Source organism: Pelobates fuscus, chromosome 8 (assembly GCF_036172605.1).
Source record: "Pelobates fuscus isolate aPelFus1 chromosome 8, aPelFus1.pri, whole genome shotgun sequence".
Classification (NCBI taxonomy): Eukaryota; Metazoa; Chordata; class Amphibia; order Anura; family Pelobatidae; genus Pelobates; species Pelobates fuscus.
In genome coordinates this window covers 164,596,049-164,621,267 of record NC_086324.1, presented here as the reverse complement: position 1 = coordinate 164,621,267, position 25,219 = coordinate 164,596,049, and the positions used below count along the sequence as shown (strand labels likewise).

The 25,219-nt window shown below is 44.4% G+C and overlaps 1 protein-coding gene across 3 annotated transcripts in view; it reads right to left on the bottom strand.

Annotated features, from left to right (window-relative positions):
* TOM1L2 (target of myb1 like 2 membrane trafficking protein) overlaps positions 1 to 25,219 on the bottom strand; it is a 69,067-nt gene that overhangs the window by 19,575 nt on the left and 24,273 nt on the right. For all 3 annotated transcript variants that reach the window (XM_063430659.1, XM_063430660.1, XM_063430662.1), the window contains exons 3-9: positions 20,858 to 20,936; positions 18,993 to 19,142; positions 5,828 to 5,962; positions 2,915 to 3,082; positions 2,675 to 2,791; positions 1,512 to 1,645; positions 726 to 771 (exon numbers count right to left, since the gene is read on the bottom strand). In XM_063430659.1, coding sequence (XP_063286729.1) covers positions 726 to 771; positions 1,512 to 1,645; positions 2,675 to 2,791; positions 2,915 to 3,082; positions 5,828 to 5,962; positions 18,993 to 19,142; positions 20,858 to 20,936 — 829 coding nt within the window. The remainder of the gene's footprint in view (positions 1 to 725; positions 772 to 1,511; positions 1,646 to 2,674; positions 2,792 to 2,914; positions 3,083 to 5,827; positions 5,963 to 18,992; positions 19,143 to 20,857; positions 20,937 to 25,219) is intronic.

Sequence of the window (25,219 nt, the reverse complement as noted above, 5' to 3'; positions counted from 1 at the left end):
TCAGAGCAAAAAGCTTGACTGTAAAAGTCCAGACAGTTGTTCATAGCTGCTGAAGTTGAGTTAAACTCCATTCCATTGCTGTTCTTGGCTTAATCCCTTACAGAGTAATTGGGGATGAGTTAGCCTGAATGGCCCATGTAGCCAGCTGAACTCTCTGGTAGCTCAAACTAAGTGCTTAGTAAAGTCACTATATTAAACAGTGTAGCAATTAGCTGTAATACCACGTGACACATTTAGCAGCAGACGATCAGCTCCATGATTAAGGCATGGATGAGAAAGCAGAATGCATATTAATATTTAATCTTTTTATTCCACTATGACTACACATCTCCTACACAACAGATGTTTGAAGCCTAACTACTCCATCTCAGTTAGTCACTCCCTCCAATAGTTGCCATTAAAGTGATACAATGAGTGGGGTGAGTGGTCTGCAGTGAGAAGTCATTTTGTTGCGCTATACGCGGACATCGTCGTTTCATGCCCGGGAAAACTCATGCATGATCAAGCGTTCGTGCGTGTGCAGTCAGGCATTCCTTCCATAAGGCCGTACTGATTATGTATGGGACTGCAAGGGTTAATGCAATTGACATGGTCGGTAAATTATAACATTAAAAACAGTTTGTTTGGGTTTCTATTAATTAGCTATTAGGTTGTGCAAATAAATTCACATAATCCAATTCTGCTTTCACGGAGATATCTTTCAACTACCATCAGAGAATACATACCCCGTTAGTGTTCTGTGCCGTGCGTCCTGACCTGTATCTTTCAAACCTGCCAATTAAAGAGACAGTGTTATTCTTCAGATGTGGGGACCAATGCTATAAAACAAAAGCCACTGAGAGGGAGTGCCAGGTACTATCTGCATCTTTAGCTTTGCAATAGTGCAAAGCTGTGACAGTACTTAGAGTGACTTTAAAAAAAACACTAATGATATGCTTTTGGTCACTTTACTGGGTTGAAATTGAGATATTCCATGAAAAGCCCCTTTAAGAGAAATATCAAAAATTTTAACAGCATTAAAAAAAAACAAAAATAAATAAATAAAAACTAACATGTTGGCCAGCTTCTCTTAGTTTTAATATAAACCTGAAGGTTCATGAAGGCGTCTATTTTTCCCCCATTGGACGGCAGTGCCTTGCAGGAGAAAATAACAGCAGGTAAACATCTGTTTATCAGCCCCACATTCATTCTCTTTTTGTTCTCTCTGACATGCTTAGATTCGTTTTACCGGTGTACCATCACTCATTTACCAGAGTCCAAAATGGGGGAATATGGGAAATCGTGATTAACACAAGGTCCACGGTTCATCTTTCTCATGTGAAAGGAGATACCATAGAAATCAACTGCAGATTGCCTAAATGACACCTTTACCCACCAGCTATCAAGATAACCAGAAACAAATTAATATTCAGGTTTTGTCAGATCTTGTCCTGTATGTCCAAAGGCCGCCATAAGCCAAAAATCTCCCTACTCTGGCTTCAGATCTGGCATTGCTATTAAAGGACACTCACCTTTCATATCGAAGAAAAACATTATTTAAATCGTCATTGACATGAAGGAGTTCCTCTGTTATCTCTTCATTGGACACTCGTGAGATAAGTTCCACGATCCTCTGCTGCATCGCTCGGCAGGTCCTGTTCAGGTCCTGAATAACAAATCATGTTATGATCATTAGAGCAAATGCATCAGACTTCACTGATAAGGGAGATGTAAACCATTAGAAATCACGTAAGAGCCAAAAAAGTGTCCCCTCCCCCCCAATTTCCATTAAAGACCTTATTGCAGGGGTTATGATACTAGGAAGCTGTGTGTGCCGTCAGGGAAAGGCTCACCTGCTCAGAATGCGACATAAGAAATTTTGCCAATTTCCTCATTATCTGTCCTTGTGTTTTTAAATTATGAACCTCGCCATGACAGGTTGAACCTGTGCATTAATGAGTTTCAGCTGGTACAAACAAACCCTTTTAATCTACACCTAAATGAATTGATCCACTCCACAGGTAGCTCTTAGGCGATCGATTAGTTAAAGTGTAGATTAAAAGGAATTTTGATTTGTTCTTAAAAGATGAAAAGGATTAATGCACACGTCTACTAAGCACAGAATTTCAGCAAAATCTGGTAGAGTCAAATCACTGTTGGCCTATTCAGCAGCACTGAAGTAAGTGACACAGGTATATGTTGATCAGATCGTGCTGAAATGGTCACTTTGGATTTGGACAAATGATCCCATACCTTTATGAATTGTGTAAGCACACAGGGTTCATTCTTGGATGAATAAGGAAGATGTGGAGTTTCCTCATTTTGAGGCTGGAAGCGTAGGGGATCTGCTATGGGTGTCAGGGAGTTCCCAGGTATTTGTCAAACGGTGTGCATCGGTTTTGTCAAAAACCCAAAGGACAGCACTTAACACCTCCTAGCACCAGAATGATTACAATAATCTAGAGTACGTAGATTAGAGGTATGGTGATTGTAATCTCAGTTTAAATTTAGGAATCTCTGAAGGGTTTACATTTTTCAGTTTGTCAGTGTTTATGGTGCCTTCTGGGCAAGCAACCAGAAATTTATTCCACACTCTAGCTTTCTGTGAACAAACCAGGAAGAGACAAAACATAGCCCTCCTTGCTATTGAAGAACTACATATCCCATGGTGCACTGCAGGCCTTTATTTCCATACCTGCAAAAGTTCCAAGTCTGACGCGTCTTCTTGTCCAGGAGTCATTTCTGTCAGCATCTCCGACATCACTTTTGTGTTCCCGCGTACTATATCAAGTTCACTCCTGAGTCGGCCAATCTGTAGAATGAGGAGTTATTGAGTAACCACCAATATCTGTAAAGGTGTGTGTGAGAAACATGGACAGAGATTGTTCGGTCTTCAGGCCAACCAGCCATCAGGGCGCACTGTGCTGTCCCTTACCTGCTCAGAGTTGGCGGTGATGGGTCCTCCCACATTTGGTGGTGGTGGCACTGCTGGGGTGCTGTATAGCGATGGAGTTGACGAAGGAGTGGACAAGGTGCTGGAGTTAGTTTTTCTCTGGGTCTGAGACGTGTGCATGTTGGTAGCAGGATCAACCTCAGGCACGCTCTGCCACACCAAGAGACAGAAAACCATAACAACAACATATATCTCCCACATCAACAATAAAACGCCAACTAGACAAGTGAATTCACAGTAACAGATGTACCTATAACAAGCTCACCTTTCTCGAAGGAACATGTGTATTCCACAGAAAGATTAAAGAGAAATAATCACTTTAAAAAGTTTGTCATAACTGCCTAAGGCATAGCACAGGGCCCTGCATGGAAATTTATTTACTTTTCCCTTGATTTGTTTCGGTACACTAATTGCGTGCCAGTGCGCATGGTGGTTTGTCAGCTCAGAGTTCAGTTTCCACAAATGTACATAAATCAGGTTTATAAGCAAAGACTTCACTGGAATGACAGGGCAAACTCATGGAATATTACAATTATGAGGAGCACACTCCTTAAAAACATATCACATAGAGCGGAACTGCACTGCAAAAGTTCTCTTTTATTCTAAATCAAATAAAACGTTTCAGTTCCAGACAGGAACACGGACACGGACAGACACATTAATACTAGAGTTCTACAAAAAAAAAAAAATCAATATGTACAATAAAGAAAAAAATGGAAGTACATCCAAATATACATAAAAAGGAATATCCCTTGAGAAAGTCTTACAGCTGAATCGTTGGGGGGAGTTCTTTCTTCTTTGGTATCGCCTATCCCTCTCTTATATTGGTATAGCCAGCTAGCTTTGATATGCAATTTCATTTTGCTTTATTCTTTTTGCTTCATCCCTTGGTATATCATACTTTCTATGTTCTTAGACCTAGGCAGGGTTTAACTAGGGTTTTGACTTTATTTGGTTGCTACTTCCTTATTTTCTGTAATATACATTTTTTTTGTGTGTTTTTTTTTTTTTTTTTTTTAATATCTCTGGGATCATTTGCGCATATACTTTAGTATGAATTTAATGAAGATTTACATTTTATTTTTTATTAAGGAGTGTGCTCCTCTTTATTTGGATATTCTATTCTTGGATTGGCTTTCCGAGTGAGAACCTGCTCCTTAGTTAATTACCATTTTATTATACTTGATTGCGACTGTGTGTTACACACTGTGCCCTCCATGTTAATGTTTTGTACAAACTCATGAAAAACACAAAATGTGCACTGACAACTTATTTGTAGGAAAGAAAGAAAAGAAAGAATTTGTTGACCTGCATTGTCTGTGCCTATTCAGACAGCAGTACGGTCACCCAGAGTTATTCACTCAAGTGAGAATGGTCACGAACGAATATTGGATTCAGAGTGAATTTCAAATTTAAGGCCAAAATAGCCAAACTGGAAAAATTCTCCAAGTCAGCTAACTTTCCAGTTTGGCTATTATAGACTAAAAAATATTAACTCACTTTGAATTACTAACAATTCTCACTTTAGTAAATAACCAACAGTGTGGTTTTATCCCCACTTTTAAAGTGTATTGCAAGTGAGGAAACATAGTGTATATAGACAATACAACAACCTCACTACATTCACACTGTATGAAAGGCTTCGAGACGTAACAAAGTGAACAATAGGGAAACGTAAGACAACAACCAAGAAAAAAAAAAGAAGAAGGGTAGCAGAGAGAGGGAGAGCAAAAGAAGAGACGACGAGATGGTTTCAATGTACATTAAGGCTTTAAAACAGTGATCACAAGATTTTACAAGTCGTAGTAATATTAATAATGGGTGCAAGTAATTGCTACATGTACAGAATGATCGTACAAACATTTATTTCAAAACTAGAACTTGGTGAAAAGTTCCCAAAATGACAAGTCTAGCTCAGCATGCCGGCAATGAGCAGGTGGATAATGCAGACACTGCGATCAGATAAGCCTTTGTTTCTAAGACACTGCAAAAACATGAATTATTCATTCAAATCCAGGAAGCCGATCTCCTTTAAGAAGGAGCTTCTAACCTTTCTCTGTGACTGCTAAGGTGAAGAGTTGGGGAAAGACAACAGGTGATTAATTAATATCTTGCATTAAGCACAGAGAATTAAATAGTATAAGCATTATGAGTCTTGTCAGGGTGAACTGTATGTTGGATCAAAGGCAGCCCCATAGGGGTGAGAACAGAAAATGGTCTCATGGTAACATCTTTAACTAATGAGTGTCTGCACAGTCAGGATTATCAGGTTACAAAACAGAATAATTCACTCACTTAATGCCTGAAGGACTGTACAGGGTGATCAACGCCAATATATGGAAAAACCCCATGCTGGTATAGGGCTTTATTTACTAAACTCTGAACCATTGTGAACTGAAATATGAATGGGAAATGGTAGATTTAAAAATACGCTTATCTGGAAAAAAAGTTCAGTAACTCCGATATCGTCACATATTGGCTATTGTCACCTGAATATTGCCTTTAAGATTTCAAATTGCTACGATTCAAAGTATAGTGAATGACTTCATAGTGACTTGAGGGGCCAGACTGAGGACTGCGTTTGGTCATTAACAAGTTAATCTGGGAAAATACCCAAGCTCACTGAACACCATTAAAGTAGGAAAAACCCTTCAGAATATGCAAACAAGTCTGGTTTAATCCAAAAGGGAATTGTGGATATCGGACTAGAGACCTGCAGATTTTAAACGGAAGTACCCAAAATAGAGAATGTTTCAAGCATAGCTATTTTGGCATGTTGGTTGTAAACATGGTTTATAAAATGAAAAAACATATATAAACGAATTGCATCCACTATCCATTAACAAGGTAAAGCTAGTTTAGTCTGTTACCTGCTCATTTTGTTCTGCAACTTACCCTTTGCGGTGTGTGTATTGGAGACAGCGCGTCCAGATCGGCCATAGGGAACTCTATGCCTTTCCTCTTTAACTCCTCATAAACATGCACCACACCAGTCAGGTCAGGGCTGCTCCGAAATGCATCAGCCCAAGCCTGTAAGAGAGGCTCTCAAAGGTTAGATTACAAACAAAGAAACCTAGAACGTGACGGCATAGGTACAGGATACATTCAGTGTTTCTAAGTCTAATGTTAGGGGAATGCAAGATTAGCATCGAATGCACACAGCAGGTCTCATGCCTTGTATGCAGACTATACAAAGGTATCTCATCACGCAGTGAGACAGTGGGATCTATCCAATGACCGTCTCAAATGCGTCATTCGATCCACACTCTGGACAAAGAGACCGTGTCAAATAACACAGGAGGAAAGCTACATATAACATTTATTTAAAAAGGGGTAAACGCATTACCATGGTATTCGGAACAAAGCCAACTACTAGTCAACTTATGATAAAGTCCAACAGGGTCAGAAATTAATGGCAAAAATAGCTAAACAGAATTAACTTGGAGAAATTCAAATTTATCCAAAAAAAAAATTTGTCCATTTCATTTTTTCCCCCCTAAATTATTTTGAATTCCTGGCATTTCTCACTTTAGTGGTTGACCTTGTACGTGTTACCTGGTAACATGCTATACATTTCTATGTGTGTGGTTAGGCCACCAATCTCACATTAAAATTATATATTTAAAATCTATCTTGCAAACTTTATCCCAAGCTCAGCGCTCTGTACAGTAGTAAAGCCTCCTTAGAACCTCCCAAGGAAAAAAAATAAAACAAATAAATTACCACACACACACACACACACGCAGCCATAACACTGACTATAGCCAGATCTCCCAGATGCAGTAAGACTACAACTCCCATGATGCGTTGTCAGCAATTAGGAAGGCAAAGAATCATGAAAGTTGCAATTTTAACACATTTAAGGATTTATATTTTGGGCACCTTTAAACTATGGGGAGAATATATGCATGCGCACCAAAGTCATCTCACTTTGTATAATATATGTAATTTTGGTCCCCCATGTAATTACACGAAATTGGCTAGTTCTTGTATACTTTCTTATACGGTTTATAACCAATTCTTGAAAACTCCCAAACTACCTGAGCAGTGGGCTCTCTCCTGCTGCCTCCACTCCCTATATCCTCAGTGACACTTCCTGCATCTTGCTCCCCATTCCTTATGCCAAAAAGGAGATCTGCCAAGCAATTATTCCAAAACAGCTGCACATACATCTACAGGTTATACGTGAAAATGAGCGAACTCGCAGAGTATCCATCGTGTTGGAAACAACCTGAAGTCTTTATCTTGTCTTCTAAACAGTGGTCATCATTACGTAGCATGTGTGCTGTGAGGGGGAGATCATTCTTACTATGCAAAGCCGGCTTTAGCAGAGGAAGCTTGAGAAGCGATGCAGGCTCCTGACAAGTAATATTATATTCGGAATGCCTGAGGGAGATCGGAGTAGCAATCAAACAGCAGCCTGACTAAGCAGACAGCTGGTTTTTATAGCTGACTGAGGCGGATGGAAATTCAGCGAAAACTAAAGCAGAGGACTAAAAATTTATAAATCCCCTGATAGGTTGGAAAATATATTATTTAAATGAAAGCCAAACCTTGATGGTGGGTTAGCGTTGCTTTAGATCCATGGTAGACACCAGCCTATGGAAGGCAAGGCATCATATGAATTACAGTTTTAAAGCAGCGGATGGTGATTTAGAGTGTCTTGTAAACATGAGCTTGCAATCTAGACCTGATGACAGCAGGTAGAGACCGTTGCATCGCTTACTGGACTATTCATGTAATTAGGCCAACATGGCAAAATCTCTAAAAAAGCTAGGCTTCCAAATCTGGTGCTTTAGACGAAAATGTTACATTCACTCTGGGTTTACTCAGTGGGAAATGGCAATTGCTAGGCAGACGTAGTCAAACTCCGCTACTCTCACCGCTTGGGTATTTGAGTAAGTATGCAATTCAAATTTCAATTATCAAAATTAGTTAATAATTCCCATTAAATCCATGACACTTCACATATAATTGGATGTTTAGTGTAAAAGTCTCTCACAGGGTTAAAATGAGAATTTAGGGGCCGGGGCTTGACCGCCAAGTCGAACAGACGTACAGGGAAAGAGCTCCTGGCGGGCGAGCGAAACAAAAAGCAATATCAACGGCTATACCGCCCAACGACGCCCCAAGGTGTGCCACCCACGTAGGGGGTGCACCGAGGAACCGGGGGACACCCTTTGGAAGAGTGTTGGGGAACTTAGACCGAGAAGCAATCTGAGGCCTGTGGGAGCTGAAGCCGGAGAGAGGCGGCCGCTCTCTCGGACGCCGGAATCCCCAGCAACCACAACTGACCTAACCCCTTCCCCCCCCCCAGATCGGTGGGGGTCATCCCGGTCCCCGCAAGACAAGCGGGCAAAGGGCGACAACGAGCGAGCAGGCGTACATAATCGGAAGAGGCGCAAGTCAGTCAGAGTGTGTCCAAGATGGCCGCACCGCGTCAGCACAGACACCACCATCCCAAACGAGCGTGCCACCCCCGGACAGGATGAAAACGGATGGTGCTATAGACCAAGCTACATGGTTTGGGGCAGGAGGGGGGCCTTGTTGGGGACTTTGGGACTCTCACGTATCCTCTGTCGGGATGGTGTGGGCTAAACTGAACTCGAATTATACAGTCTAGAAAACGACAGGATAACTCAGCTTGCATATTTGAGCTGTTTCCCGTTGTTTGAGAGACCCCAGCAGTTTCTAATCTCACTTTACCCTACCTTACTCCTGCTAAAGAAATCTGTTCTAACATAAAGTAGTTACTCCAAGTAGATAACCCAGTTAGCATATGTTAAGTTACATGCCAGCAATTTTTATGCATGCTTACTAATAATCACACATAGCTGAACTTACTATGGATAAATGTGCCTAGCCTGAATACTCTACAACAAAAAACTAGTGCTGTATTATCACAATGTCACAAGTCAATTTTACCGTTTGTATTTTTTTTATGTCAAGCCTGCTGTGACATTACAAGCATGTCTGTCATTCTTTATATGCACTACAAAAATAAAGAATAAAAAAGAAAAGAAAAGAGAAAAGAAAAGAAAAAATGAGAATTCAAAGAGAATTTTACATTTATTGCCAGAGTAGCGGGACTGAAAACATAGCGGACTGAGAGAATTTTACCAGTTTGGTCATTTTGACAATTAAAATTACAAGCTTCCCAAACAGCTGGCTCCATTATGCAGTTAGAAGGGAATACACACCAAGGTCACACCATGCAACCCATGCCCTTCCAAAGAAGGTGAAAGACATTAAACTCAAGGAAAGTTCCTCCAAGTATCAGATTTATAAATGGGGGAGGAACAGTGGGTCATGATATGATTGGTCTATCACTGCAGGCAGTGTGACTGGGTTTTTCCATTTGTGACAATCACCTTGGAGACGGGACAAGGTTTTATAACATTTAAAGAGATTTGAAAGGTGGTCACATTTCTTTAAGACCGTTAAAACCAGCAGAGAGAATTTACTGCATTTCTCTGGCCAGAGATTGCAGTGTATAGTAAAATGGTAGCGTGGGAACTGTGCGCTATGCCAGATGAACTTGTGACATCAAAATGTATGGGTGACAAAAGAAAGGGGGACAATAAATAACTGGTGCACTTGTCCGCTTAACGACTTGTTTTAGTATAATATTGTGGTCGAAGGTTAAATACGGTACACAGCCTTTTATTTGCAATCACGAATACATGTGATTAATGACAACACTAGGGAGACTTGCTCGATCTAAAATAGTTTCCTGGACACAAAGTATTTGCTTGTGATGATTGGCAGGAGAGGGAAAGTGCAGATTGGAGTTTTTCTGGCCCTATAGGTTTAATAGGTTCCCCCTTTCCTCGCCCAAATCCAGCCCAAGGCACGCTATAATTTGCTGGAGCATATTCTGTATTATTTACAGTTCGAGTTTGAATCATCTAAAGACAGGAGAACACAGGGTTAATTAGTAAAAGATTGCTGGGAATTTAAAGGGATTTCCAAATCATAGAAAGAATAGCCAAATCATAAAAGAATTCTCTATAGCAGGGGTAGGCAACCTTTTAGCAGCACTGTGCCGATATAGGATTGTGATGTCCCGTAGCGTGCCGATCCTATTTTTTTTAAATTGAGGTTTGTATGCTGTTGTATTCTGCTTGTGTTATTTTTACTGTAATTGCTTTGTATCGTTGTATTTGTGCGTATATGAGCTATTATATTGTATATGTGCACAGGGCCGCCATCAGGGGGTGACAACCCCCGGCTCCCTGTTACACACTAACACACACTCTGCATTCACTAAACTATGCACACACTCTGGATTCACTATACTGACACACACTCTGCATTAACTGTACACACAGCATCCACTACACAAACATCCTGTATTCACAGTACACACACTGCATCCACCACAAATTGAAACAATCTGCATTCACTATACACAGACACTGCCTCTAATACACACACTACATCCACTACAGACACTGCATCCACTAAAGACATTTCATCTAGTACAAACACTACATCCACTACACACACACACTACATCACTGTACACACAATACATCCACTACTCAAACGCACTCTGCATTCACTATACACACTTCATCCGCTACACAAACACACACTCTTCATTCACTGCACAAACACAAACACTACATCCATTACACACATTCTAATTCACTTCCACTATACACAGGGCCGTCTTTAACGCGGGGCAAACGGGGCAGCTGCCCCAGGCCCAGTTGCTCCTGGGGGGCCCAGAGCAGCTGCCCCGTGGGCCCCGCAATTTGCGCAGCCGCTATGGACCGGGCGGTGCGGTTCCCGCACACTGAGGAGGCTCCCCGGGTGGCCCATGCACTAAGGGCCACCTGACCCGGGGAGCATGTGTCAGCAGGGGCCCGGTCGGGCACTGTGGCGCTTAAACATCGCGACCGGGCCCCTTCCTGTTCTTCAGCCGGCTGGGAGGAAGTGACTAGCCGCGCGGGAGGAGGAAGGCAGGGAGGAGAGGAGTTCCAGAGGAGAACTCCCATCTGCCTCAGCCTGCCACTGAACCAGGGAAACCACCCTCCAGGAAAAGGTAAGAACCTGGAGGGTGGCTTAATGTATGTCAGTAGGTCTGTGTGTATGTAAGTATGTATGTGTGTGTGTGTCAGTATGTTTGTGTGTGTATGTCAGTATGTTTGTGTGTGTATGTCAGTATGTCTCTGTGTGTGTTTATGTGAGTATGTCTGTGTGTGTGTGTCAGTATGTCTGTGTGTTTGTGTGTATGTCTGTGTGTATGTCAGTATGTATGTGTGTGTGTGTGTGTGTCAGTATGTCTGTCTGTGTGTGTGTGTGTGTGTCAGTGTGTGTGTGTGTGTCAGCATGTCTGTGTGTGTGTCAGTATGTCTCTGTGTGTGTGTGTGTGTGTGTGTGTGTGTGTGTGTGTGTATGTGTGTGTCAGTAGGCCTGTGTGTGTGTCAGTATGTCTGTCAGTGTATGTGTCTGTGTGTGCCAGTATGTCTGCCAGGATATATTTGTGTGTCAGTGTATGTGTGTGTCAGTATGTATCTGTGAATGTTTTAATGTCTGTCTGTGTGTGTATGTGCCAGTACGTCTGTCAGTGTGATTGCGGGTTGGGCGTAATTGGGGGGTGAGGCGGTGGGAGAGGCAAGGCCCAGGGGGCCCAAGAAAATGCATTGCCCAGGGTCCTAATCATATTATAGACGGCCCTGACTATACACACCACATTCAGTCCTGCATCATTGTCAGCGGACAAGGCAGGGCGTGAGCTGGCCCGGGAGGGGGGGGAGGGGGGGGGGGCAGACCTTGTGCTTTGTCAGGGGCCCCGAAATTTCTGATGGCAGCCCTGTATGTGCATTAGTAGTTTATGGTATCGTGTATGATACATATGAATGTGGGCTGTGTATGAGGGCTGCTTGTGGAATTGTGTGTGGATGGATATGTCACATTGTGTTTTTGGTAGTGTGTGGGGGCTGTTTGGGGTATTGCATGTGAGAGGCTGCATGTGGGATTGTGTGCATGTATGTGGATTGTTAGTGGTGTTGCGTTAGTGGGGATTGTGTGTATGTTTGTGTGTGGGCTGTTTGTATTATTTGTATGAGGGGAGGCTTATTCTGCAGGTCTGTGTATATCTAGCAGTGTGAGTGGCTTCCCTGGGTTCCAGTGGAGACCAGGCTGGCCAGGTACAGGTCAAGGACAGGAGCTGCAACAGCAGCTGCAGGCTGCTCTACTACAGTGTGGATTCCCATTCACAAGTGCTGGGAGGAACTGATCTGAGGTCACTTCCTCTACGTTCTGCAATGCATAAATTGAGGATTTTCCTTCACCACCTTTTCGTATTAGAAGATATCTGAAGTATCACTGAGACGCCTGATAGGCCAGAGCCTGTTTTGCTCTAGCAGCCTTGAGTGCCGTGGAAAGACACCTCGAGTGCCGTGCACGGCACTAGTGCCGTAGGTTGCCTACCCCTGCTCTATAGCAATTCTGATTTTAGCTATTTTGGAATCCACTTTGAATTCCCAGCAATTCTAACGTTGGTAAATCCTGATAGGGTGCTTTTCTGGCAGGTGCCATCTGGGGTACAGAGAGAGATAATATCTCATGTCAAAGATAAAAAAAAGCTCCTCATTTGCCTTTGAAAAAGTGTTAATAAATTTAAACTAGGGATCTCCCAACTTAAAAATAAATACCGGTAAATGTGCGCAATATCAAAAGTGATTTCATATTTACTAATAATTCTAGCTCTATCATGGATTGCTCCTCTCACAATGTATTACCATGATTGCACCGGCCCTGCTATTGTGGCAAGGTGAGCTTATGTATAACTCACAGCGCACCAGAAATAAAGAATTTATAAAAATTAAAAAAAGAAATGCTGCCGTGAACATTTATTTGTACAATGCTTGAGGAAAAGGTCCTTCCAAACATCTGATCGTACACACACAGTGCCACTGGGGCCTCTGCAATATAATACAGATAGAGTCCCACTGTTTTAATGCCTCATATAAATAATGCAAAAAAAAAAAAAAAAAAAAATTTAAAACTTTAGCTTAATGAAGCAGCTTTGGTGTATAAATCATGCCCCTGAACTACAACAGCTTAATTTTCAGCCATTTAACTAGTGCCAACATATTCCACAGAACTTTACAATACTATAAAAAATATTATTTAAAAAAAAAAAAAAAAAAACACACACACACACACACACACACAATGTTACAAGAACAATAGGTTTAGGACACCCGCCCCCGGCTGAGACTCACACAGCCTCCCTGTTAATTTGACATCTATCTTAGCAAAGTGTATTTTTATTGTAGAAGATCTTATCTCTTGCTCAGCAAGCTGCCTATTCATATTTCATTATTTATAAAATGTATTACACAATACTCTTTAAAATAATATTTAATGCATTTTATAGAACACTATCATGTCACTTCCCTACGCCAGTGACCACCACTGTAGAACTTACTAAGGTAAATAAAGCATCAGGGCTAAGTAACTTTCATACCTCTGCTATTCTTTCATAAGGGCAAATTCGTTATGTTCTGGTGCCTTGGACACATATGGTTATCTAAATAAGAAATTCTGTACAAGCACACGCCTGCACTGCAGTCTCTCCAGCAGTGCCATATGCACACGCCTGCACTGCAGTCTCTCCAGCAGTGCCATATGCACACGCCTGCACTGCAGTCTCTCCAGCAGTGCCATATGCACACGCCTGCACTGCAGTCTCTCCAGCAGTGCCATATGCACACGCCTGCACTGCAGTCTCTCCAGCAGTGCCATATGCACACGCCTGCACTGCAGTCTCTCCAGCAGTGCCATATGCACACGCCTGCACTGCAGTCTCTCCAGCAGTGCCATATGCACACGCCTGCACTGCAGTCTCTCCAGCAGTGCCATATGCACACGCCTGCACTGCAGTCTCTCCAGCAGTGCCATATGCACACGCCTGCACTGCAGTCTCTCCAGCAGTGCCATTTGCACACGCCTGCACTGCAGTCTCTCCAGCAGTGCCATTTGCACACGCCTGCACTGCAGTCTCTCCAGCAGTGCCATTTGCACACGCCTGCACTGCAGTCTCTCCAGCAGTGCCATATGCACACGCCTGCACTGCAGTCTCTCCAGCAGTGCCATATGCACACGCCTGCACTGCAGTCTCTCCAGCAGTGCCATTTGCACACGCCTGCACTGCAGTCTCTCCAGCAGTGCCATTTGCACACGCCTGCACTGCAGTCTCTCCAGCAGTGCCATTTGCACACGCCTGCACTGCAGTCTCTCCAGCAGTGCCATTTGCACACGCCTGCACTGCAGTCTCTCCAGCAGTGCCATATGCACACGCCTGCACTGCAGTCTCTCCAGCAGTGCCATATGCACACGCCTGCACTGCAGTCTCTCCAGCAGTGCCATATGCACACGCCTGCACTGCAGTCTCTCCAGCAGTGCCATATGCACACGCCTGCACTGCAGTCTCTCCAGCAGTGCCATATGCACACGCCTGCACTGCAGTCTCTCCAGCAGTGCCATTTGCACACGCCTGCACTGCAGTCTCTCCAGCAGTGCCATTTGCACACGCCTGCACTGCAGTCTCTCCAGCAGTGCCATTTGCACACGCCTGCACTGCAGTCTCTCCAGCAGTGCCATTTGCACACGCCTGCACTGCAGTCTCTCCAGCAGTGCCATTTGCACACGCCTGCACTGCAGTCTCTCCAGCAGTGCCATTTGCACACGCCTGCACTGCAGTCTCTCCAGCAGTGCCATTTGCACACGCCTGCACTGCAGTCTCTCCAGCAGTGCCATTTGCACACGCCTGCACTGCAGTCTCTCCAGCAGTGCCATTTGCACACGCCTGCACTGCAGTCTCTCCAGCAGTGCCATATGCACACGCCTGCACTGCAGTCTCTCCAGCAGTGCCATATGCACACGCCTGCACTGCAGTCTCTCCAGCAGTGCCATATGCACACGCCTGCACTGCAGTCTCTCCAGCAGTGCCATATGCACACGCCTGCACTGCAGTCTCTCCAGCAGTGCCATATGCACACGCCTGCACTGCATTCTCTCCAGCAGTGCCATATGCACACGCCTGCACTGCATTCTCTCCAGCAGTGCCATATGCACACGCCTGCACTGCAGTCTCTCCAGCAGTGCCATATGCACACGCCTGCACTGCAGTCTCTCCAGCAGTGCCATATGCACACGCCTGCACTGCAGTCTCTCCAGCAGTGCCATATGCACACGCCTGCACTGCAGTCTCTCCAGCAGTGCCATATGCACACGCCTGCACTGCAGTCTCTCCAGCAGTGCCATATGCACACGCCTGCACTGCAGTCTCTCCAGCAGTGCCATATGCACACGCCTGCACTGCAGTCTCTCCAGCAGTGCCATTTGCACACGCCTGCACTGCATTCTCTCCAGCAGTGCCATATGCACACGCCTGCACTGCATTCTCTCCAGCAGTGCCATATGCACACGCCTGCACTGCAGTCTCTCCAGCAGTGCCATATGCACACGCCTGCACTGCAGTCTCTCCAGCAGTGCCATATGCACACGCCTGCACTGCATTCTCTCCAGCAGTGCCATATGCACACGCCTGCACTGCAGTCTCTCCAGCAGTGCCATATGCACACGCCTGCACTGCAGTCTCTCCAGCAGTGCCATATGCACACGCCTGCACTGCATTCTCTCCAGCAGTGCCATATGCACACGCCTGCACTGCAGTCTCTCCAGCAGTGCCATATGCACACGCCTGCACTGCAGTCTCTCCAGCAGTGCCATATGCACACGCCTGCACTGCAGTCTCTCCAGCAGTGCCATATGCACACGCCTGCACTGCAGTCTCTCCAGCAGTGCCATATGCACACGCCTGCACTGCATTCTCTCCAGCAGTGCCATATGCACACGCCTGCACTGCAGTCTCTCCAGCAGTGCCATATGCACACGCCTGCACTGCAGTCTCTCCAGCAGTGCCATATGCACACGCCTGCACTGCAGTCTCTCCAGCAGTGCCATATGCACACGCCTGCACTGCAGTCTCTCCAGCAGTGCCATATGCACACGCCTGCACTGCATTCTCTCCAGCAGTGCCATATGCACACGCCTGCACTGCAGTCTCTCCAGCAGTGCCATATGCACACGCCTGCACTGCAGTCTCTCCAGCAGTGCCATATGCACACGCCTGCACTGCAGTCTCTCCAGCAGTGCCATATGCACACGCCTGCACTGCAGTCTCTCCAGCAGTGCCATATGCACACGCCTGCACTGCAGTCTCTCCAGCAGTGCCATTTGCACACGCCTGCACTGCATTCTCTCCAGCAGTGCCATATGCACACGCCTGCACTGCATTCTCTCCAGCAGTGCCATATGCACACGCCTGCACTGCATTCTCTCCAGCAGTGCCATATGCACACGCCTGCACTGCATTCTCTCCAGCAGTGCCATATGCACACGCCTGCACTGCAGTCTCTCCAGCAGTGCCATATGCACACGCCTGCACTGCAGTCTCTCCAGCAGTGCCATTTGCACACGCCTGCACTGCATTCTCTCCAGCAGTGCCATATGCACACGCCTGCACTGCATTCTCTCCAGCAGTGCCATTTGCACACGCCTGCACTGCATTCTCTCCAGCAGTGCCATATGCACACGCCTGCACTGCATTCTCTCCAGCAGTGCCATATGCACACGCCTGCACTGCATTCTCTCCAGCAGTGCCATATGCACACGCCTGCACTGCATTCTCTCCAGCAGTGCCATATGCACACGCCTGCACTGCAGTCTCTCCAGCAGTGCCATATGCACACGCCTGCACTGCAGTCTCTCCAGCAGTGCCATATGCACACGCCTGCACTGCAGTCTCTCCAGCAGTGCCATATGCACACGCCTGCACTGCAGTCTCTCCAGCAGTGCCATATGCACACGCCTGCACTGCAGTCTCTCCAGCAGTGCCATTTGCACACGCCTGCACTGCAGTCTCTCCAGCAGTGCCATTTGCACACGCCTGCACTGCAGTCTCTCCAGCAGTGCCATTTGCACACGCCTGCACTGCAGTCTCTCCAGCAGTGCCATTTGCACACGCCTGCACTGCAGTCTCTCCAGCAGTGCCATTTGCACACGCCTGCACTGCAGTCTCTCCAGCAGTGCCATTTGCACACGCCTGCACTGCAGTCTCTCCAGCAGTGCCATTTGCACACGCCTGCACTGCAGTCTCTCCAGCAGTGCCATTTGCACACGCCTGCACTGCAGTCTCTCCAGCAGTGCCATATGCACACGCCTGCACTGCATTCTCTCCAGCAGTGCCATTTGCACACGCCTGCACTGCATTCTCTCCAGCAGTGCCATATGCACACGCCTGCACTGCATTCTCTCCAGCAGTGCCATATGCACACGCCTGCACTGCATTCTCTCCAGCAGTGCCATATGCACACGCCTGCACTGCAGTCTCTCCAGCAGTGCCATATGCACACGCCTGCACTGCAGTCTCTCCAGCAGTGCCATATGCACACGCCTGCACTGCAGTCTCTCCAGCAGTGCCATATGCACACGCCTGCACTGCAGTCTCTCCAGCAGTGCCATATGCACACGCCTGCACTGCATTCTCTCCAGCAGTGCCATATGCACACGCCTGCACTGCAGTCTCTCCAGCAGTGCCATATGCACACGCCTGCACTGCAGTCTCTCCAGCAGTGCCATATGCACACGCCTGCACTGCAGTCTCTCCAGCAGTGCCATATGCACACGCCTGCACTGCAGTCTCTCCAGCAGTGCCATATGCACACGCCTGCACTGCAGTCTCTCCAGCAGTGCCATATGCACACGCCTGCACTGCATTCTCTCCAGCAGTGCCATATGCACACGCCTGCACTGCAGTCTCTCCAGCAGTGCCATATGCACACGCCTGCACTGCAGTCTCTCCAGCAGTGCCATATGCACACGCCTGCACTGCAGTCTCTCCAGCAGTGCCATATGCACACGCCTGCACTGCATTCTCTCCAGCAGTGCCATTTGCACACGCCTGCACTGCAGTCTCTCCAGCAGTGCCATATGCACACGCCTGCACTGCATTCTCTCCAGCAGTGCCATATGCACACGCCTGCACTGCAGTCTCTCCAGCAGTGCCATATGCACACGCCTGCACTGCAGTCTCTCCAGCAGTGCCATATGCACACGCCTGCACTGCATTCTCTCCAGCAGTGCCATTTGCACACGCCTGCACTGCAGTCTCTCCAGCAGTGCCATATGCACACGCCTGCACTGCAGTCTCTCCAGCAGTGCCATATGCACACGCCTGCACTGCAGTCTCTCCAGCAGTGCCATATGCACACGCCTGCACTGCATTCTCTCCAGCAGTGCCATATGCACACATTTGCCAGGTAAAGCACTGCAGGGTAATCGAATTTGCAGATTTTCCCTGGTGAAGCTGTTCAATTACATTTTCAAAATAAATCTATTAAGAATTAAAAAACAAACTACACATTACCACAAACAGCAGACTTCCATGCATATTTCATTAAAGAAGCTTTAGACCTCCGTAAATATCACATTTTCAGGATTATTCTCTAAAGTGACATTTGTCAGAAACTAAAACTGGATTTCAAATTTAGGGCCAAAACATCCAAACTGGAAGTATAGCTGGATTGGAGAGTTCTCATTCATCTGTTATGGTCTATTCTATTAATTTTAAATTCACTCAGAATTTCTGATAAATATCCTGAATGGAAGACGTGAGCTACATAACAGAGGTATTGGATTAGGCCTAACTATGCAAAGGGCAAGTTAACGCACATGTTGGCACCAACACTGCCTTCTCTGTAGCACCAATATAAGGTAGCTAAAGCACCACTTGTAGTTCAGATTTACAATCCCATTAAAACCTGGGAACTCATAACACAAACGCCCCTGTTTAAATGTTGTATATTTATGGAAAGATAGATACATATTCCATTAAAGAGAAGGGGTATTTTGGGTAAAAAAGTGTATAGGCAGAGCAATTAGCAGGAACATTCCATTAGTTTCTATAGTGATTGCACCACATCTGAAACATTGTGCCAGGAATGACCTTTAGAATAATCCCCGAGCAGGTTTAGCTCACCTGGATCAGCGCCAGCACTTTGTCCTGTACGATGGTTGGAGGGTTGTTTTTTGGGGAGATGATCTTCACCATTACCCCATCTATGAAATCACGATGGGTCACCAGGACGTGGAAGCGGTGACCACAGTTTTTAACGCAGGTCTCTAAAACCTTCGTAAAAATAATAAAAAAAGGTAGGTGTGATTAACGATACATATAAAAAAGTACTGAACTCATGGAAGTGAAATGTAAAAATAAATAAATAAAAAGGTCTACAATTTCAGTGTTTTATGCATATATAAGCGACGCTTATGATATACACACACACACACACACGTAAATATTAATATACATGTGTATACGTATAAATTCACAATATCAAAAATTTTTAAGTATAAATTGTTGAATATGTTAAATGAAAGTGTCCTCCCTAGCACACACACTTTCTTTGACACACAACACAATCACTGAACCACACACTGAGGCACATACCCACTCCATACTCACACACAGACAAAACCATTTACACACAAACTACATCAGACCCCCATACTATAGAGCACCAGTTTCACGTTACCAGTAACCTTAATCCTGCAGCATGACTTTTCATTACTCCGTGCACGGAGTTACAGCAGCCGGAATAGGAGGTCATGCTGTACATCGGTGGCCGTAAGCTCTGTGCATCGTGAGGAACGGCTGCCACTCCTCGTACCTCCCCCTGCCTGACAGTCTACAGCAGACCCAGCCGTCAAAAAGAACAGACCTTCCACCGTACCAATACTTTTCATATCAGGGCTAAAAGAATAGAAAAACTGCTCACCCGGTACCTGGAACTGCATGTTCCAGGCATCAGGCGATCTAGATTCCACATCCCTCTAAATTAATAATAGCAGCAAATATAATTCTCTATAATATCCATTTATTATACAACATACAAAATTCTTAAAGGGAAACTAAGGGGTAAAAATGACCAGCGTCTTTTATTGCATTGCATAACTGCCAGCAGCTACAGCAGACTCCTCCGTCCCAGGACAAAACGTTAAAATTAGGAACGCTTCATTCTGATCTAGGGGGGACAGATTTAATCCCATAAACGCCTGTCCAGCAGAGGTTTATGGAATAAGTAAATAAATACATACAAAAGGTGGTAATTCACACTTCCGGTTATATCTGTAAAAAATACATATAACACACACAATAGTGTAATACAGTAGGTGTAGCTGGACAATGCCGAATTCTCAAAATGAGGTACTCACAAACGTGGAGCCAATGACGTGTGGCTCTCACTGATATCGCCTTGGGACGTTTTTTGGAAGGATGTCCCTCTCCTGCCTGGCTCACTGCTCCCACTTGACTTCCACACAATTCCACGATGGGTTGGTATACTCAATTACGTAGGAACAATAGCGAAATAAATCAGGCTCTTGACTGAGTTGAAAATGACATCCTTCCAAAAAACGTCCCAAGGCGATATCAGTGAGAGCCACACGTCATTGGCTCCACGTTTGTGAGTACCTCATTTTGAGAATTCGGCATTGTCCAGCTACACCTACTGTATTACACTATTGTGTGTGTTATATGTATTTTTTACAGATATAACCGGAAGTGTGAATTACCACCTTTTGTATGTATTTATTTATGTTATGTAGAGTGGTGTGAGGGGTTTCCCACTCAGGTGGTCTGTAGCACTCTAGCTACCACACTCGCTTGCATTGTTTACACTGTATACACCCTTTATTCTCACTGGAATAAGTAAATAGTTTATCCCCCAGGAGCAGTTTCATCCCATAGGATGATGATTAGAACAGACAGCAGTCAGTAAACACATTACAAAACCGCGCGGATTTGTTTCATATTGCTCGCAAATGACGATTACCAAAACTTACAGTGAGGGCAAGCATCACTTCTCTGTAATTCCGATTTCCATTTAGCCTTTTTTTCAGTGCTCTGAGGGCATCTTTTGGACTGAAAGAAAATAAAAAAAGGTTCTTCAATAACAATATATGCGATTTATGTTGAGAACCCTAAAAAAAAAAAAAAGTTAAAATAAATATTAAAATTTAAAGAGACACTCCAAGCACTCACTGCAGAGGTTATGGATTAACTGGTAGAAGCAGCTATCCTGTCTTCATTTCCCTACACACAGTGTATTATAACTGCAACTATAAGGTTACGGTGTAAGGAGGTCCCCAGTCTCCCCGCACACAGTGTATTATATCTGTAGCTATAAGGTTATGGTGTAAGGAGGTCCCCAGTCTCCCCGTACACAGTGTATTATATCTGCAGCTATAAGGTTACGGTGTAAGGAGGTCCCCAGTCTCCCCGTACACAGTGTATTATATCTGCAGCTATAAGGTTATGGTGTAAGGAGGTCCCCAGTCTCCCCGTACACAGTGTATTATATCTGCAGCTATAAGGTTACGGTGTAAGGAGGTCCCCAGTCTCCCCGTACAAAGTGTATTATAACTGCAGCTATAAGGTTATGGTGTAAGGAGGTCCCCAGTCTCCCCGTACACAGTGTATTATATCTGCAGCTATAAGGTTATGGTGTAAGGAGGTCCCCAGTCTCCCCGTACACAGTGTATTATAACTGCAACTATAAGGTTACGGTGTAAGGAGGTCCCCAGTCTCCCCGCACACAGTGTATTATAACTGCAGCTATAAGGTTATGGTGTAAGGAGGTCCCCTGTCTCCCCGCACACCGTGTATTATAACTGCAGCTATAAGGTTACGGTGTAAGGAGGTCCCCAGTCTCCCCACACACAGTGTATTATATCTGCAGCTATAAGGTTATGGTGTAAGGAGGTCCCCAGTCTCCCCGTACACAGTGTATTATAACTGCAGCTATAAGGTTACGGTGTAAGGAGGTCCCGTCTCCCCGCACACAGTGTATTATATCTGCAACTATAAGGTTATGGTGTAAGGAGGTCCTCTGTCTCCCCGCACACAGTGTATTATAACTGCAGCTATAAGGTTATGGTGTAAGGAGGTCCCGTCTCCCCGCACACAGTGTATTATAACTGCAGCTATAAGGTTATGGTGTAAGGAGGTCCCCTGTCTCCCCGTACACAGTGTATTATAACTGCAGCTATAAGGTTATGGTGTAAGGAGGTCCCCAGTCTCCCCGTACACAGTGTATTATATCTGCAGCTATAAGGTTATGGTGTAAGGAGGTCCCCTGTCTCCCCGCACACAGTGTATTATAACTGCAGCTATAAGGTTATGGTGTAAGGAGGTCCATCGTCTTAAAGGGACACTATAGTCACTCTGGTGAGTAGAATCATTACCTTCAGGCTTTTTGCTGTAAACAAAATGCAGTGTTTACATTACAGCCTAGTGATAACTTTACTGGCCACTCCTCAGATGGGAGAAAAAAAAAAAAAGCGAGCGAGCGAAAGAGAGCGAGCGAGCGAAAGAGAGCGAGAGTGCAAAAGAAAAAAAGAAAGAATATTCAATTTCAGTTGTTTATGTAATATAAAATATAGTAAGAAACTATATAGGGTAATACCAGGCAATGCAAAAACCAAAACAGAAATACCTATACCACATCCAAAACAAAAACAGGTGAAGGATGCATAAAACTGCTGCGAACAGGACCAAATGAAAAAAAAACGGATGGCTGTACTGAAAGGTCAAGTTTAAGTTAGTCTGCAAAGGCAATATAAATTAAAATAAAAATCCATTAAATGCAGGGACAGATCCCACCAGGGGGCAATGAATGAAAGCAGAGATTGAGTGGTATATAAAATGGTTATCAATGACGCACTCACTTATATTAAAAAAAAACAAAAAAAAAAACTTAAATTTCTTAGTAAACAACCCAATTTCATTAGAATGCCTGCAGACAAATTTGAAGCAATTAAGCTTTCGATATTTCTAGAATTTGTTTGGTCTGCAACTCTATTATACAGAAGCATGGCAAACAAATCATGTAAAAACAGACAGACAAGTTTGTTTTCCTGGCACTATAATGCTCCTTTAAGTCAGTCTAGAATGACATACAGGTGTTCAACACAGAATCAGAAAGCAGGTTCCAAACAAATGGGGATTCACAATTTAAAAAAAGAAAAAAAAGAAAATGGTCTTATAATACACACAAGATAAAACTAAACCATAAAAAAATATATATATAATAGAGAGAGATATAGAATTTCAGAAACCAGTAGATCATTATATCAGTGAAGGTTTTGAAACCAAAAGATCACTATGTGAGTGAAGAGGGAGAGAGATGGTTGCAAATCAAGTTCAACTGGCTCCCTCTGGAGAGCAACTTTGGATCCACAACTTGTATCTTTATGGAGGATCGACACCAACTTCAGGCTCCAAGATCGGCCAAGTAATTTTACTTTTGTATTTGGAGATTAGTGAATAAGCAAACACCTGGAGGGCCCATTTAGGAGGAGACCATGCACGGAGGGTGCAGGTAGCCTTCCAGCGGTACTAAAACTCCCATGATGCTTTGCCAGTCTACAGGCCAAGCAATGGGCTGTTTATATAATAGGAGCCATACAACTCTGTTTTTCACAATACTTCACTTAAACAAAAATGTAAAAAAAATAAAAAAAAAATAATGATAAAACTTTTTATTTTTATTTTTTTTAAGCAGATCATCCCTGGGAGCAGTATCTAGATTAAGAACGCACCAATAGCTTACATTCCACATTCCAAAATAGAAATTGGTAGAACAGGATGGGAATCAATTCATCAAAAGAATCAGTGATGGCAATCTAACTTAACAAGCCAAACATTACATTCGTTAATAATTTCAGGATGCACAGACCGGACCAAAACACTCCTCCCAATTCAAAAAGAGGGTAAAGATACACTGTAGCCACTATAACAATTTTATCCGATTGTATTGGTTATAGAGTCTAGAGTCCTCTGGCACTCCATTCAGAGTTAAACCAATATCAAACAAACAGTTAAACACTGAGCAATGTCCCTGGACACCAACAGCCTGTCCCCACTGGAGGTACGGATCAGACCGCTCACACACTTCCTTCTAACCATACACAATTCACACCAGCAGCGGGAGCCGTAATAGGCTGAAAGCAGTCAGCTGACACTTATAGCAAATCACAGCTGCCCATTTCTGCTCAGGCAAATGCTTCCTCATTGACCCTTGTAGCATAGAGGTGATAGACTGCTGTGGTCTCTCAATTAGCATTAATACCAGTTTAATTCTGAATGGAAGGAAGAAGCTATACAGTACCTACAGTGTCCACTGAAACTTCATAATCTAAAAGCAAATGATCCTCTCAAAATTACTGTATGGCACTTTGTAGACAATACAATTTCCCATATACCATGTTTTAACAAGAGGGCTATTAAAGTGTACAGATTAAAGGGACATCTCGATAACCATCACATTATAGGCTACTATAGTGCAAGAAAAAAAATCAGCACTTTTATACCTTTCCTAGGTTGCACCGTCCCATCTGTCTGTCTTCTTCACATGCTATGAACGCTCTCTCAGTGTACGTGAGGCTTCTCATGAAGAAGTATTGGATTTATTATTTCTCTATGAGAAGTAGCCATTCCCATATGAGTGCCCTGCGTCTCAATGCTTCGCTAAAAGAAGTACTGGATTGGTGGAGATCAGAATATTCTTCTGGGGATGGAGCAGAACCTCTCGTCACTGGATTAAAGGCAAGTAAGCTCTATTTTACAGGAAAGAGGGGCACAGGCTAGTAATCTAAATACACTCACCCCATTATAAATACAGTACATTTATTTAAAACCATGGGTTCCTTTAATTACAAAATAATTGTTGAAGTTATAAGCGCACACAGACACAGTAGGAAAACACACTTAGCCATAGACTCACCATTACCAGACAGTGTGCATATAACAGTCTGAAGTAACTGGCTCTGGCCCTCTCAGTGTTGGTGTGAAAGCCTGTGCTGCAGTGGCAACATTTACTGCTGGGATTTATTTGTCAAGTTTAGAATGGTGTAAAATCCCCAGGGATTGCACGTTCTAGCCCTAACTAGCCATGCTGGAAAACAAGCAGAGTGTGAAAGCTATAAACCGGTCTGTGAGCATCGATAGACCTTACAGGTTATAGATGGGTTGTTTGGTCAAGGCAGAAGTTTGTGGAGAACATTTTCCAGGCGGGTCTGCCGGCCTACAGACAAATGAACAATCTGCAATGACGCAGGTACCCAATAGCAATCTGTTACCTTCATTTAGACAGTGTCCGTATTGAAGCATTGTAGGAGGGATCTGAAACTTTGGCCCCAGATGGC